The sequence below is a fragment of the Microtus oregoni genome, unplaced genomic scaffold, assembly GCF_018167655.1.
Source record: "Microtus oregoni isolate MIOR12 unplaced genomic scaffold, Mior012 000012F_ref0000307, whole genome shotgun sequence".
NCBI lineage: Eukaryota > Metazoa > Chordata > Mammalia > Rodentia > Cricetidae > Microtus > Microtus oregoni.
Window position 1 is genome coordinate 30,359,255 of NW_024543071.1, and position 15,746 is coordinate 30,375,000.

The window sequence follows — 15,746 nt, forward strand, 5'->3', positions numbered from 1 at the left end:
AAAGGTTTCCCTATCTAGAGAAAGAAAACTAGCCAGATTAAACTGAGTATCTTTTTAAAAGCTGTGAGTTTTTCCTTAATGCTTATGCATTGGCAGCAGTATTAGTCCAAAATTAATCTCAGTAATAGGTTGCTCTTAACCTATTGTAATTGGGATATAGGAAGTCAGCATGTTTAAGGTCACTGTTAACTTCTTCTGTAGTGCTGAAGTTTTGGAATGACTGGACCATAGACTCTTTAAATTGCCTGCTCAAAAATTGACTATAATTTTTTTAATTGGTGTCACTCAATCACTTGTTTTCTATAAACAAAATGCTTTTTTTATAATTTTCAGATGATATGAAATTATCAGAAATAGGCTTTCCTTTGGCCAGAAGCAAGTTGTTGAAAAAAGAATTGTCATCTAAAGGTGTAGTGAAGACACTGCCTAAAACACTTAAACGACAGTCTAAACAAAGTAATTATCTGGACGATAGCACAAAAGAGCTTTCCCCAAGGAAGAGAGCAAAGCTAAGCACAAATGAGGCATCACTTGAGAACTTAGAAGTTGATATGCAGATTGACTGTTTGAATGAGTCAAAACATACAGAACTGCCATTTACAGAGTCATTTGCCTCAAAGGAATCAGTACCAGTGTCTGCTCTCCAGAAAGGGACCAAACCTATTCAGGCCTTGCTTGCAAAGAATATTGGGAACAAAGTGACCTTAACAAATCAACTGCCCCCTTCCACAGGTGGAAGTGTTCCTGCTGTGGAAAAGCCAGCTCTATCTCCTGCAGAAACAAGCCCCCTAAAGCCAGCATTGACTTGCCTCGCCAGTACAAAAGGACCTTTGCAGATGGTATACAAAATGCCCTGTGGTCAGTGGTTGCCAGTAGACCTTCACAATAGTTCTGTCAAGATTCAAATGCAGCCTGTGCTGGATTCTAAAACAGGAGAAAAGATGTTGCAGCAAGTTCTTATTCTGCCTAAGAATTTTGTGATTCAGCACAAAGAAGGAAAAGCAATTGCAAAAGAGCTAGCAGCCCCTCAGCAGAAAGGTGCCGAGCACTGTTCATCTTGCCCACAGACGACAAATATGACTTGTTCTTTAGTGTCTGTTCCTATCACCTCAGTAGGGACAATATCTACCCAACTGCCTAATACAGTTTTCAGTAAGACAATTACACCTTCATCAAATGTGAGTGCTAGATCACAGCCTTTGTCACCTGTTAGCTCTGTAAGTAATGCATTAGCATCACCAGTTCAGACTAGCCAAAGTGAAGCAGGAAAAGTCAAGAGTACAGTTTCATCAGCCCCATTCCCCCAGCCTCTTACTTCCCCCACCATTTCCTCAACAGTTCAGCCTCTCTTACCAGCAACAACACTAGATGAATCTACAGATTCTGGCAGTTCCCTCACCTGTTTTTCACAGCAAACTGTTGATTCTTCTGAAGCAAAGCAAGAACTAAAAACTGTATGTATAAGAGATTCACAGTCGATTCTTGTTAGGACTCGAGGTGGGAACACTGGAGTTGTAAAAGTACAAACTAATCCAGAACAAAATTCACCCAAGAGTTTATCTTCAAGTTCTGTTTTCTCCTTCGCACCTCAACTTCAGGCATTTCTGGTACCAAAATCAACATCATCCCCTGCTTTTTCACGAGTAGCTGGAATGACTACTACATCTAACCTCCCATCTTTCAGCCAAACGCCTACTTCTGTTTCTATTTCATGTGGCTTTCATCCATCTGTAGGGAAAAACCTCAAACCTATGTTAAACCAACCCTCCAACAGTGGCTATGTGGGCCCCGTGGTAGAAAAAACCTCATACGTGCCCTCTTCACCCTTGAAGCCCTCTGTTTCTTCCAGCTCGCCGCTACCATCAACAACAAATAATTCAGTTAGTGTAATTAGCATATCAACAGGAAATTTTGGACAAACCAATACAAATATTATTCATACATCAACTAAACCACAACAAGTAGATTATATCCCAAAAACCTACCCAGTTACAAGATCAGAAGCAGCAGCAGCAATAAACGGAGATGTGCTCAGTGAGACTCCTGTTCAAAAACTTAGGCTGGTATCAGCCCCACCTGTTCTTCCTTGTAGCAGTGGGCCCTTAGTTAATATGGCGCCAGCACCGACATCTACAAGTGTTTCTACCCAGAAAGTAGTTTTTATTAATGCTCCAGTTCCTAGTGGCCCTTCAACCTCAGCAGCTATTGCAGAATCATTAAAACAGACACTTCCTCCTTCCTTGAATAAAACATATGTTAAGACTCCAGAACAACCCCAAATAGTACTGATTCCATCTACAGTGGGAGCACCAATAAAGATAAATCCTTCACCAACTGTGTCTCAGATTAAAGATGTAAAAATTGGACTAAACATAGGTCAAGCAATTATAAACCCTCCAGGAAATCTGCCAGCTATATCATCAGTTAATATATTGCAAAATGTAATGGCAAAAGGAGAAGACAAAAGTAGTAAGGGCTGTGTTTCGCCCTTGTCAGCAAGTGGTAACTCAGTCCCAGCAAGCTCAAATATTGTGAGTAAAAATCTTCCTCCTGTTAATGAGTCAGTGGTTTCTTCAGCAAGAGCTGCAAACATGTTTTCAGGAACAGGAGCAAATGTACCTTTGAACTCCCTTTCAGTGACCTCATCCTCTGCTTCTGCTGGAACACGACCTCCTGTTTTAGTCAGTGGGAACGATACCTCTTCAAGGATTATGCCTGTTTTGTCAAATAGACTTTGCACGTCAAATCTGGGAAACACTGTGGCTATATCAACTGTAAAAACAGGACACCTTGCGTCATCTGTTCTCATTTCAACTACACAACCAACAGTGTCTTCTAAATGTTTGACATCAGCTTTGCAAATCCCTGTTACTGTTGCCCTGCCCACACCTGTGACTACATCTCCAAAAGTAATCAACACAGTTCCACATTCAGCAGCAGTACCAGGAGCCACACGCCCTGTATCTCTTTCCAAAAGACAGTCTCAGACTTCTCTCCAGTTTCATTCACCAGGGACTTCAGCTACAGTGCCAACAAGTGCAAACACAAATAAACCTCAAGTTGAAATATCATCCCTCTCACCAAGTCCAGGTAAAATAATCAATACTTCCAATGTTACATCTATACCAAACCAGCATATATCCCCTTCATTAGTAAAAACAACTCCCAGTAACAATTCTACTACAGGCGGCTCTGCCATTCACACTTGTACAGCACCATTAAATATAACTAGTCTGGCAGGTGTTCCATTCAATGAACCTTGTATTCATCAAAAAATAGTTATCAACACCAGTACACCTTTGGCACCAGGTACTCAAATCATGATGAACGGAGCCCGGTTTATTGTTCCACCGCAAGGTCTTGGAGCTGGTAGCCATGTCCTCCTTATCTCTACTAATCCAAAATATGGACCTCCCTTAGTTCTTAACAGTGCCCAAAGCATACCGGCTACACCTGTTGATAATCCTGTCCAGAAGATCATACAGACATCAAATAATTCTTTAAGTGGGCAGCCTTTAAAGCATTCTGTAAGAAACTCTACAAAGATTGTAAACTGTCTTGGAAGTCCAAGCTCTCTCTCTACAGTACATTCAACACCACAAATCATAAACACACCTGCTAAAGTTTATGTTCCACCTGTACCAACGGTGCCATTAACTTCAGTAATTAAGTCCCCTCCAGCTACTCTTTTGGGTAAGACATCTTTGATTTCTGCCATTTCCTCCAATAATCCTCCACTGCCAAGTAGCACATCGGTATTTCATTTGGATACCTCTGTCAAAAAGTTACTAGTTAGCCCAGAAGGAGCCATTTTAAATACCATAAATACTCCAGCATCTAAGGTATCTTCATTGTCTTCATCTCTTTCTCAAGTTGTATCTGTTGGTCAAAATCCTGCCTCTGTCTTCCCTGCTTTTCAGTCATCTGGTTCAGAGAAGCCTGACACAGCTGCATCTTGAATTTAGACTAAATGAGCCAGTTTTTAAAAAACGGGGCATTGTTGTAACTCCCATAGAAATTTTAACTTTATTATACTGTTGGAAACATACTGTTTATTATTGTGTGTATGTTACAAGTTGTGTGTGTGTGTGTTAATGTATCTTCATTAGCTTGCACAAGACTTTGTTTTCTTGGGGAGGACAAAGTATACCATTTCACTTGTTGGTATAAGGATGTTTCCCAAGGTTCTTTGTTCAAAATTTTCATCAAGATTTGCCTGTCTATATAACATAAATTGAACAAAGTTAAGTTTGACTAGTTTAAGTAAGCTAGCCTTTTCATAATTATATTGATGTTTCTTCTTAAATTTGGATGGTTGTGGTGTATCTACAGTATAGTATTCTGTGTCATTAGTGACATTTTTTTGTTTCTGTAAAAATATATATATATTTATGCATTAAGATGCAGTCCATGGTGTAAAATTGTACATATTCCTTAAATCCCTAATAATCTGTACTAAATATATGTACAAAGAACAATACTGTCTTTATTTATGTTTTGTTTACATAATGTATAGTTTTTTAAGTATTTTAGTAATTTTGGACCAGTGAACTGTTAGCAACAATGCAGAAGACTCTGCATATAATAAACTGAGTTGCTGTATTTCTTTGTTTGAATGCCATTTTTAAAATGTGTTCTTGTCCATTGGGGGAAAAAAATGATATTAATGAGAACAGTCCTTTAAAAATGTGTTGAAATTGGGAAGTATATAGAAACAGTAGCACTCACACAGGCTTTACACTTGACAGAGCTTTCTTTCATGTATCTCATTTGATTTGCGCAGTAATCTTGGGAGCCAAGTGGCATGTCCAGACTTCCTGGTTCATGGGGAGTAGAGCCAGGACATGGATCAGATGCTTCACATTCTTTCACCATAGTTCTACTTTACTTTACTTTTGTTTCGAGGTTTTCATTCAAAATTTTATGGTTCCAAACATTAAAAAATAAATAAATAAAAAGTTGGGCTACCACCAAATTCTATGTCGACCAAAACAAATAGGTGATATTGTTGTTTTTCAGATAGAATATTTGGTTTATGTCTATACATCCAAAACATGTTTCTTAAAACTTTTTTTAAGGTTTTTTTATGCCCTAAACAGGCCTGGAACTTTCCATATAGCCCAGACTGGCCTTGCCTCAGCCCCCTGAGTATACCAGGATTGTAGACATGTATGTACCGCCATGCCTGGCAAAACTTATTTTTTAATAACCTGGGTTCATAAGAGGTTGCAAAGTAATGCAGAGTGATAGTGTCACCCTTCACCATCCTTCTCCACATTTCTGTTTAAATTGAAGTCTTAGTTCATTGTTACTTCCAAAATTATATTTAAGAACATGAATTTCTTTGTCATTTGAAATTAAAAGTGAGCAAGGAGAGTGCCCTTTTTTTTACTCAGATTATAGAGCTGCTGCTTAAGGTCTAATATGAAGCAAATTTTGTTCTCAGTTGATTTGACTCAGGGCTTGACTTTGTAGTGCTTGAGAATGTGCCTCATTGTAAATAAAAGGTAGCTTTGTATTTACTGGAGCTTTATTTTTTATTATCTTATTGAGATATACTTATATATACACATTCAACTTTAAACATTAAGCCTCATCACAGCATTCTAGTCCAAAGTTTAGACTATTAGGAAGAGTAGGCTTAGACCTATGAGGCAGCTCAGTGGGTAAGGGTGCTTGCCACCAAACCAAAGGGCCTGAATTAAGTTCCTGTGTCCTACATGATCAAAGGAAAGAACAGGCTTGAGCAAGTTGTTCACTGATCTCTACACATACACACAAAATAAATACTATTTAAGATATTTTTCATTATTAAAAAAAGAGAAGAACTGGAGAGATGGTTTAGTGTTTGAGAGCACTTGCTGCTCTTCCAGAGCACTTGGGTACCATTCTACTTCCTTTACCTGAATTCTCAACACCTGCCTGTAACTCTAGCTCCAGGGAACCCCATACCCTTCTCTGGCCTCCATAGGAACCCACACAACATATACACCCACATATGTAAGAAAAGAAAATGAGGAGACCTAAAGGTTTCCATTCAAATTATATCAAAATGTTATTGAGGTGGAAAGGATAGCAAGTGTTCCTAAAATATTGCTCAGATTTCTCAAACAATTGTTTTATACTGATGACTTACTCAATGGTAGAGTGTTTGCCTAATTTGTACAAGGTGATAGGCCCCATCCCTAGCATCCGGGAGAGGGGCAGAAAAATTATTCGGTGTGAAAGGGAAAATAGAATTGTTTTTGTCAGTGTAGGTTAGGCTAGCCCCAAACCCTTGATCTTACTACCTCAGTGCATTGGTTGCAGACATACACCACTTCTCTCTGTCTCGAAATGTATAATCATGCTCTAAGACTGCCTTTACTTTACCAGTGTGTCTCTGCTCTACTTGATCACCTACTTCTCCCCTTCCCCATTTCCCTATCAGTATTTTAAAAAAAAATAAAAACTTTTCAAGAGATGTCATGTGGGTGCTGCTTAAAATGCATTGTAGGGGGCTGGAGAGAGATGGCTCAGTGGTTAAGAGCACTTGAGGACCCGGGTTCAATTCCAAGCACCTTCATGCCATCTCATAACTGCCTATCACCCCAGTTCCAGAACTCTGACACCCTCACACAGGCAAATCACCAATGCATAGAAAATAAAACTTTCTGCTTGTTTTTTTCTTTGTTTCTTTTTCAAGACAGTGCTTCCGTGTGTAACAGTCCTGGCTGTCCTGGAACTCACTCTAGACCAGGCTAGTCTCCAACTCACAGAGATCTGCCTGCCTCTGCCTCCCAAGTGCTGGGATTAAAAGGCGTGCATCACTGCCTGGCAAAACTTCTTTTTAAATGTATCATATTACACATAGATAGTACTTATTCAATGAATGTGTTTATATACCCAATTTATAAAACAAAGTAACCTAAAACTTCACCTACTGTCTCAAAAGAATTCTCTAAACTCTCATGGAACCTAGTTTACTGATACCTCTGGCATAACTTCAGTCCCATGAAGCTCACTACTAAATCCCTGGAGTGAGAGGAGTCTCCTGCATGTGCCTACAGCTTCCAGGGTGAGTTTCTTTTTTTCCTGTTTTTCTCTTAAATTTTATTTTATTCTATTTTAGGAGGGGCGAGGTTGCAAGGGCAGAGGGAGGATACAAAAGGATGGGAAATGAATGGTCAAGATGAATGATGTGAAAGACCCAAAGAATAAAAAGAAAGTTAGAAAAGGTATTTTCTTCACAATTCAGATGCTCCCAGATTATCCATGGAGTTTACCCCTCAAAATGACGACGATGATTTAATAGCATTTCTTCTGGGACAGATGACATGCATTAAAGTGTTTATTAAAACTTTTCCCAGGGTCCTATTTCTTGTCAATTCTCACTATCCTCTGGTTGCCCTAACAAGAACTTAGCACTGGCCTGTTAAGTGTAGAGATGCTCATTATGTAGCCTTCTGAAAAACACGGGTGTCTGCCAGCCTTAAAGCAAAAGCGTGAGAGAAACCATTTCCACATTCCCAGCCCCTTGCTGGCGCTCAGGGTGAATATGGTGGTGGGCACTGGTCTGGAGAGAGCTTCTCATAGGCAGGTGGAGCGTTGGGAACCTGTGAGGATAAGTAAGGAAGAGCAGTGAGCTTGACAGCAGTGTACATGTTCTGGGAGGGGTGAGGCAACACAGCTTGCATCACATTGATACCTTTGCTCTGGACCAAAGCGTCTAAATGTTCATACATACGTTTCTGTCCAATGGAGTAATGGTTATATCTCACAAATGCATATGTTGAAACATTGGTGGGGGAAAAAACAAGAGGAGAGGCTTCCCAAAATCTAAATTATTTACTTTGTTTTGAGGGCAGCACCTGTGCCACAGCACACATGTGGATGTTAGGGAATGATTTTGGGAAATTGGTTCTCTCCCGTTACCAACTGGGTCCCAGGGATCAAACCCAAAGCTGTCAAGTTTGGCAGCAGGTCCCCATTGAAGAAACTCACCTGCCTGTGAATTCTCGAATTGTGTGTGAGTCACTCAAATGCTGCATCTTCACCCATAGAGTTCCCTATTAGGTGTGTCTAAAGGCATATTTAGGGATGGGGGCAGGGGCAGCTCAGAGATAAACATCATCCAAAGACAACACCATGAAGGTTGGGGGAGACACATTTATCTACCAGCTGAGCACAAATGTGTCAGTTATCCAGTTAATGCTCAGTCATTAAGAGATGTTGTCAAGTGGGAGGCATGGACAAGTCACTTGCCCTAGGTCACAAACAGTAAAGTCATGGAGCTAAGAATCAAACACAGTTACCTGACCCCAGAGTCAATGTCCATTACTTTGCTGTACTTAGTGTACAGAAGTGCATGCAAGTCACATGTAGAACTTAAATTCCTAATAACTTCACCTTTATAAAGTAGGTAAATTAGATAAAATACCTAACTAAATACAGTCATTTCAACATCAAACCCACAGGTCAGTAGTGGCTCTATTTATGTTTCAAGTGTTTACTACATGTGGTGGCTCAGTTCTATAGGAAAAAAACCCTCCTGTGGCTCTTATAAGCAGGGACTGTAAAATCTAAATGTTAGAAAATAAAACTTAAAAAAAACCTATTTCCCATTTTGTTTGCTTTTATTATAAAATAATCCAATAAAAATTACCATTTTGACCTTTATGAAGGAGAGGCAGTTGTGTGGATTAAATCTACGTCCTCATACATGCAAGGCGAGAGCTCTACCATTGAGTTATGATCCCAGCCCTAATTTTGACCATTATTGGCCAGTTAAGAGTTTAGTGATATTAAGTTGCTTTTGTTTGTTTGTTTTTCAAGTCAGGGTTTCTCTGTGAGAACCTGGCTGTCCTGGAACTCACTCTGTAGACCAGGCTGGTCTTGAACCCACTGAGATCCACCTGCCTCTGCCTCCCAAGTGCTGGGATTAAAGGCCACCACCTGACTCGCATTGCTTTTTCAATGGAAACCACTTTGTTCACTTGACCTGAAAGCAGCTAACATGAAAATGCCCAGATGCACAATCTCCACCTACCACAGGCTGCTGGTTTTTTTCTTGAAAAGACAGTCCGCTGTCCTGATGACCATCACTAGGGCATCTTTCCTTCAGGGTACTTTGCATACCAGCATAAAGTCTTTTGTCCTGAAATACAAAGTCATAAAAATGAATGGTTTAAAAAAATATAAGAACTAAGTCCATGAACGAAAAGATAAAAGAAATAACATTTTAAAAATGGGCTTTCAACTAGCTGCTGGCACTCACTTGCTGTGGCTCTTCAGGCCACGCCCTTTACCTCTGTTGATTCTAGTTGTTAGCTCTGTAGTTGCAGGACAGTACAACGCACTTCTCAGAGTTGTGTTGGAACTAACTAAAGACTGCCAAGGAAGTGCCCAGCACCAGCTGTCCCTCACTGGAGGCTTTGAAGAGAAGTCCCAAGAAGACTGCATTTACAAAATGAACAACTTGTAAAATTGTTCTTCAAAAACTAAGGACATAGGGCTAGAGAGATGACTCGGTGGGTAGGAGCATTTGCTTCTCTTGCAAAGGACCCAGGTTCTTTGCTCACCACCATTTATCATACAAGTTCCAGGGGATTCTAAACCCCCTTCTGGCCTCTCTGGGTACTGCATGCATGTAGTGCTCTTTCATCCATGTAGGCTAAGAGAGAGAGAAATGGGACTAGAGAGATGACTGCAGTTAGAAGTATTTGCTATTCTTGTAAAGGGCCCATGTTTAATTCCCTGCACCTGTGTTTGGTAGCTCACAACTGCCTGTAGCTCTGAGCCCAGGGAGACCAGCTTCTGACCTCTATGAACACAGACACTCTCATACACATGCCCACATGTAGACACACACATGTGTATAATTGAAGATGAAAATAAAAGATGAAGATGTGTATAGTAAAAACCAGTAAGCATTTTTTCTGTCTTGTTTTTGCCATGACGAGGTGTAGAGCAGAAGCCAGTGAAGTATGGAAGAGTTAGTATCTAAGGCCGCCAGCAAGTCAGTGGGGCACAATGAAGCCAAATCTTGATGCCCTGCATCCAAACAGTAAATAACCAACTGCAAGGTAATGTCATCACTAGAGGGCTCTGCTTGATGGTGTGTGGCTCCCGATGTGCTTTGCCTCTGGCTTACACTCTGGACCCTCAGCTAAAAGGCAGTTGGGAAAGAGAGACACAGATGCCACCCGGTTTCCAGGAAAAGGAACGTTTCATCTGGGAGGTTGAAGGCAGCAGGCGTTTAAAAAATGCAAGTATGGCTGGGCAGTGGTGGCGCATGCCTTAATCCCAGCATGCAGGAGGCAGAGGCAGATGGATCTCTGTGAGTTCGAGGCCAGCCTGGTCTACAAAGTGAGTTCCAGGACAGCTGAGGCTGTTACATAGAGAAACCCTGTCTCAAGAGAAAGAAGGGAAGGAGGGAGGGAGGGAGGAGGGAGGGAGGGAGGCAAGAATGATTTGAGTATGGGGACTGAGGGCATGCACGTGCCAGGGAGGCAGCCTGGGCTATGGGCTGAACTCGGGGTTCATATGTCTTCTAGGGAGCTTGAGCTGTGCCTGGTACTGGTGGAGTTTTGTTAGGGTATCCCTTCTTCCAGAGAGGATAGAGCGAAGGTTTTGAAAAGCAACGTGTAGGTCAGACTTGCAGAGGGTTCACACTTCTGAAAGTTTCCGTCCACTTTGCCATATTTCACTCACCCAAGTTCAGTGCTTTGTTTTTTGAGTATGCTTTTGCTGTTTCTGTGACAATATAGTTTGATGATTCTGTGACAATCTAACTTTGAAGTGATGTGTGTGAAAGTCTGATGGGGGATTGGGAGGGGTGCTTTATTGTTTTCAACAGCTTCTTCCTGGTAGCCTGTGGTGGCCCGAACTCTGCCCTCCTGGCTCAGCCTTCCTAAGTGCTGAAAACTACATGCAGGCACTACCATCCCTAGCTAGTGGCTTTAATTTTTTATTATTTATTCATTTTATGTCTATGGGTATCTTGCCAGAATGTATGCCTGTGTGCAACCATGAGCATTCCTGGTTCCTGCAGAGGCCAGAAGAGCTTAACAGATCCCCTGAGACTGCAGTTACAGAGGGGCTGTGAGCCAGCATGTGAGTGCTGGGAACCGAACCTGGGTCCTCTGGAAGAGCAGCCAGTGCACTCAGCTGCTGAGCCATCTCTCCCGCCCAGTGGCTTTCAGTGCTAAAATATTTGTTTTTACTATGTAGCCCTTGGTTTCCCTTTGAGATCACATTTAAATCTTCCTACCTTGCTGTGCCTTGCAGGTCTCAAAACACCCAGACTTTGGGAACCCTCACAAATATTCAGGTTTTTAAGACCCCTTTCTTTTTTTGTTCCTCCCTCCCTGGTTTTTTTATATACATTTTTTATTAATCTTTATTGAGCTCTACATTTTTCTCTGCTCCCCTCCCTGCCTCTCTCCTTCCCTCTTCAACCTTCCCCTAAGGTCCCCATGCTCCCAATTTACTCAGGAGCTCTTGTTAAGGCCCCTTTCTAACATTAGCATTATGACAAGTTTGCTCTTGATCTCTTCAGGACCAATGGACAGATAAATGGACGAAGGAAAAAAACTCAGTGGCACACCCTGATGTTGCAGGGAGGTTGTTTTTCTCATGCTGGTGTGAGCAGCAGCAGCAAAACCTTGGGGACCATGGTATGACAGAGTTAGAAGAACTTGGCATTTGGCAGGGAGCAAAAAGTGATTGCTACCCAGACTGACTAGCTAGGTTTGCTCCCGAGCCCCACATGGCGGAAAGAGAAAACCAACTCCAGAAAGTTGTCTTCTGCCCCCACCCCATACCATGCCATGTGCAGCATGCACACACGCGAGGGCATCCCCAGAGATTCAGAAGAAGACTGGGACCCAGCAGGGAACCCTGACTCACCGTCAATGTTCGGTATCCGCTTCGTCTCCTATAGTACCAACAGCCGATGAGCAGAGCAATGCCCAGGACCACAATCAGGATGCCAATCCCTGCAGCCCTAGACCAAGAGATAGACACGTCCCACTTTGCTCAGAAACATTGGTCCAGACTGCAGTGAAGCAACCAACCTTCTCCCTTTCCGAGGTCCAGAAAAGCATCTTCTAGTCTCCAGATAGTTTGCTGTTTTCCACACAGGGCACCTGACCAGACCTCCAGCTCCTATCTAAGGATAGGGCCTAGTTTAGGGACTCTGAAGCGTGGAGCACCATGTCCAAACCATAAGGCGTGCCCTGGCACCTGGCAGCTATGTGGACAGAATATTTACTGAAGAAGAGCCTTTTCTTCTCAACACAGCTCTTTTAGGCATTTTCCCCAACTCGATCCAGAAAAAGGAAGTAGAAATGAGCACTGGCTATGAGCCAGTGTTGTAACTCTGCAGCAAGGAGCCAATCATTATTGCCACTTCACAGAGGAAGAAACGGATTTAGAGGATCAGTGGGCTGCCACCCAGAGCTATCACCAGGCAGAGTCAGGGTGTGAGCCTGAGGCTGTCCCTGCCCTAAACTCTGATGTGACTCCTGTGATCCTGTGACCCAAGGAGAAGAGTCTGAGCTGGCCCTAGTGCAGAGTTCTGCTGTCTCTTATCTGTGCATTTGGTCCTGAGCATCAGGATGCTGTTGTGAGACTCTTAGCCAACTGCTGTGTCCTGTGTCCGGAGTTCCCTGGGGAGCAGTACAGTTGCTGCAAAGGCCCAACATGTGTGTTCCTGTATGACACTGCCAGTCAGCTGGCATCTGCATGGTACTCAGTACGATCCGCACTGAGTACCGGACACTGCAACTGTGAGCTTGCTAAGAAATGCTCTGCCAGGCTGTGTGATGCTTACTGGACTGAGTGGCTGCAGGGGTACGAGGGTGAATGAAAGAGGGAGTTTTTTGCATTACCACCTACCTTCATCTCAAGGCTGCCAGCTCTAGATGGGATGGGGAGACTGGAAGATGTCTGTGTGGACGGAAGCTCTGCCCTTGTTGTGTAGGTCAACCCATGTGTAAACTTAGCAACTGCATGACCCAAACACCCAAGTCCCGGGCACTGAGACCTCCTCTGAACACCATTTTGTACCAGGCACTGTGCTACTGCCCCTGCCCCCATGTTTTATCTTCACAGCAATCTCTCTGAGCGAGGGATAGTTCATTTTACAGTTGACATTAGGCTGCCAAAATGCTCCAGGCTGCGCAGCCAGCACATGGTGGAATCAGCATAGTAAGTGGTACTAGACTAAACAGCCATCAAGAAAGCTCTAGGATTCAGGCCCGACCTAGGACCATTGTCCAGTGCTTTCCTGGGGAAAAAAAACTAAGGTGAGGCTGTCACAGGGAGAGTCCTATGGTTCCCATGTCGGCAGGCAGCTGACACACTTTCTCAGCACGCGCGTGCTCTGGCTTCTCCCTCTGCTCTTTCTACGAGCGCCTCCACACAGACAGGGCTCTGTTCCAGCTCCTTACCCACGGTCACGTTGTCCTTAGACTATGCACACGAGTGACTGAAAGCATAAAACATCAAAGGTCGCCAGACGCGCCAGAGGAAGCCGCTGTCCAGCCTAGCAGGCTCCTCAGGCACCTGAGGGGCAATTCAAGCACAGACCCCGGGGCACCACTCCTGGCCTAAAGTGACTCCTTTTGGAGGGGGCGCCTAGGAATCTGCATTTAGGCAAATGTTGAGGGTGTAAAAACCCCATCTACTGAGGCTTCAGAGAGCACTAACGGGCAGCAGTAGCCCTTTCTGACTCGCTGTGGGAGTTCATTGCGTATCATTCTTCCTCATTGTACCTCCAGCAGATTTCAGAGGAGGAGAAATACCCTCCGAGAATCACAGAGATATATCGCATCAATGCAAATGCCTCTGCTCCCTGTGTCCCCCTGTGTCCCCCTGTGTCCGACCCTCCCGTTTAAAAAGGCAGCCAGATGAGCGAGGTCCTGATATCGGTGGCCTTGTGCGGTGATTTTTTCGAGTTCTTCCCTGGTCTCTTTCACTACCCTGCATGAAATCATGTACCGTGATGCTTCAGGTACTCTATGGTCGTGTCCTTCAAGGACTGGGGTTCAAAGTGTCACTGCACTGTGCTGGGGCCTCTGGTGATGTCCATGGACATGACAGCATCCATATGTGCAGACTGAGCAGCTATTTTGCTTCTGCGCTGGACCCGGGACCTTTCCGGGCTCTCGGAAAACATCATAGTGCTCTCCTGACCCTGCACAAACACTTTGGCCAGATGCAAGAAAGCACGAGCCTTCAGTGAAGGTGACCTAACATGACGCTAATAAGCCACAGGGGCCCTGTGTAAACTGCTGTCCCCAACTCCAAGCCCACCTTCTTATGTCTTGCTCTGGGATGCTGGCAGGGGACTCTGCAGACCCTAATTCTGTTTTGCCTGTGGCTTCTGCAGAGTGTCCCACAGAGCATTCTGGTGACAGTTTGCTTCCTGCTTTGTTTGGCATCCCCCATAGCTGCTCTTCACAGTGCTGGTCAGTTCAGTTGCCCCCTCTCTCCCTGCCACTCCCAGAACCAGCCTCTCCAAGCCCCCACCAGCTGACCAGTGCCCCACTGGCCAGAGGCCTGAGCACACAGGAAGCAGCCAACCGAAATCCCCTTCAGTCTTGTAGGCCCCATTCTATGGGCTTGCTCCCCCCCGTTTTAGGTTCCAGTGACCCCTGCCTTCCCATTTGTCCCCTCAGCCCCAGGGACAGAAGCAACATTCTGCAGTGTTTGCTGCCCCTTGTTACTTCTGTGCCTTTGTCTCCTCAAGGCTCCACCTGCTTCACCAGGTCCTCATACTGAAGGTGACTTAATGGTGTCCATCTTCCTTCCTAGACCTGGAGAGTAATTTTGCATTGGCTGTGGGTGTGACTCTTAGCTTCACCAGTTGGAACTGATGGTAAAGGACCATAAAGGACGACTCAGCTGTCAGCCCACTGAGCTGACAATGCCTGCCTCCACTTCCGGCTTGGCAGTGAGAGATGCTGATCTCTGGCCTCTCCTCTCTTTGAATAGGACTGTGCAAATACTTGCTTTTGTTAGCCCACCAGCTTAGTGCTTCATGGGCAAACAGAGCTGGGCTTAAATCCCAACATCACCATATCCTGTCGCATAACTCCTGGTCTCCTGATTTCTCTGTGCCTTTTCCCACATAAAACACAGCAGGCAGACAAGGATGTCATGGTGTGGGGTACACAACAGGCAGACATGGGTGTCGTGGTGTGAGCACACAGCGGGAAGACAAGAGTGTCGTGGTGTGGGGGGACACAGCAGGCAGACGTGGGTGTCGTGGTGTGGGGGATGGAGGCTGAGTACCGGTGGAACAGTGGCCCCAGCCTCCCAGCCCTCCAGCCCCCCAGCTCCCCAGCCCCCCAGCCTTCCTTTGGTTCCCGAGTTTCTGTTGGGGAAACCCTAAGCTGAGGTTTCACTTATTAGATAGGAGCAATGTCCAGGTGACAAGAAGGAAGGGAACTTATGGGCTAGGGTGCCTGGACTACCAAATGAGAGAAAATAAAATTCTAGCCTAAGAAGAATATAGTTTAAGTGGAGTTACCCTAAAGATGACAAAACGATACCATGTCCAATCTACCTCCCCACCTAAGCAGTATCTTTATCTTACTGAGGCAGTTTTCTGGAATGTATCACTTCCCCTACCTCTGCACTGGCTATGCTGAGGTGTGGAAAATGCTCCCAGCTAGACTCCGTGGATGGAGTCTGTTCCTCGTTTGCTGTTTGACTCTGTGTGATTTATGTAAGCGTTTCCAGAAACTCTTCCTACAAGG

The 15,746-nt window shown here is 44.1% G+C and overlaps 2 protein-coding genes across 6 annotated transcripts in view; one reads left to right on the forward strand and one right to left on the reverse strand.

The window, feature by feature from the left end:
- The window catches only part of Kiaa2026 (KIAA2026 ortholog), an 80,384-nt gene extending 74,866 nt beyond the window's left edge, over nucleotides 1-5,518 (forward strand). For all 5 annotated transcript variants that reach the window (XM_041660914.1, XM_041660916.1, XM_041660917.1 and 2 more), the window contains one exon: nucleotides 334-5,518. In XM_041660914.1, the coding sequence (XP_041516848.1) occupies nucleotides 334-3,959 (3,626 nt within the window). In that variant the 3' untranslated portion in view covers nucleotides 3,960-5,518. The remainder of the gene's footprint in view (nucleotides 1-333) is intronic.
- Nucleotides 5,519-7,526: 2,008 nt separating this feature from the next.
- The window catches only part of Mlana (melan-A), a 9,252-nt gene continuing 1,032 nt past the window's right edge, over nucleotides 7,527-15,746 (reverse strand). The window contains exons 2-4 of the mRNA XM_041660730.1: nucleotides 11,890-11,986; nucleotides 9,029-9,136; nucleotides 7,527-7,595 (exon numbers count right to left, since the gene is read on the reverse strand). Coding sequence (XP_041516664.1) covers nucleotides 7,527-7,595; nucleotides 9,029-9,136; nucleotides 11,890-11,986 — 274 coding nt within the window. The remainder of the gene's footprint in view (nucleotides 7,596-9,028; nucleotides 9,137-11,889; nucleotides 11,987-15,746) is intronic.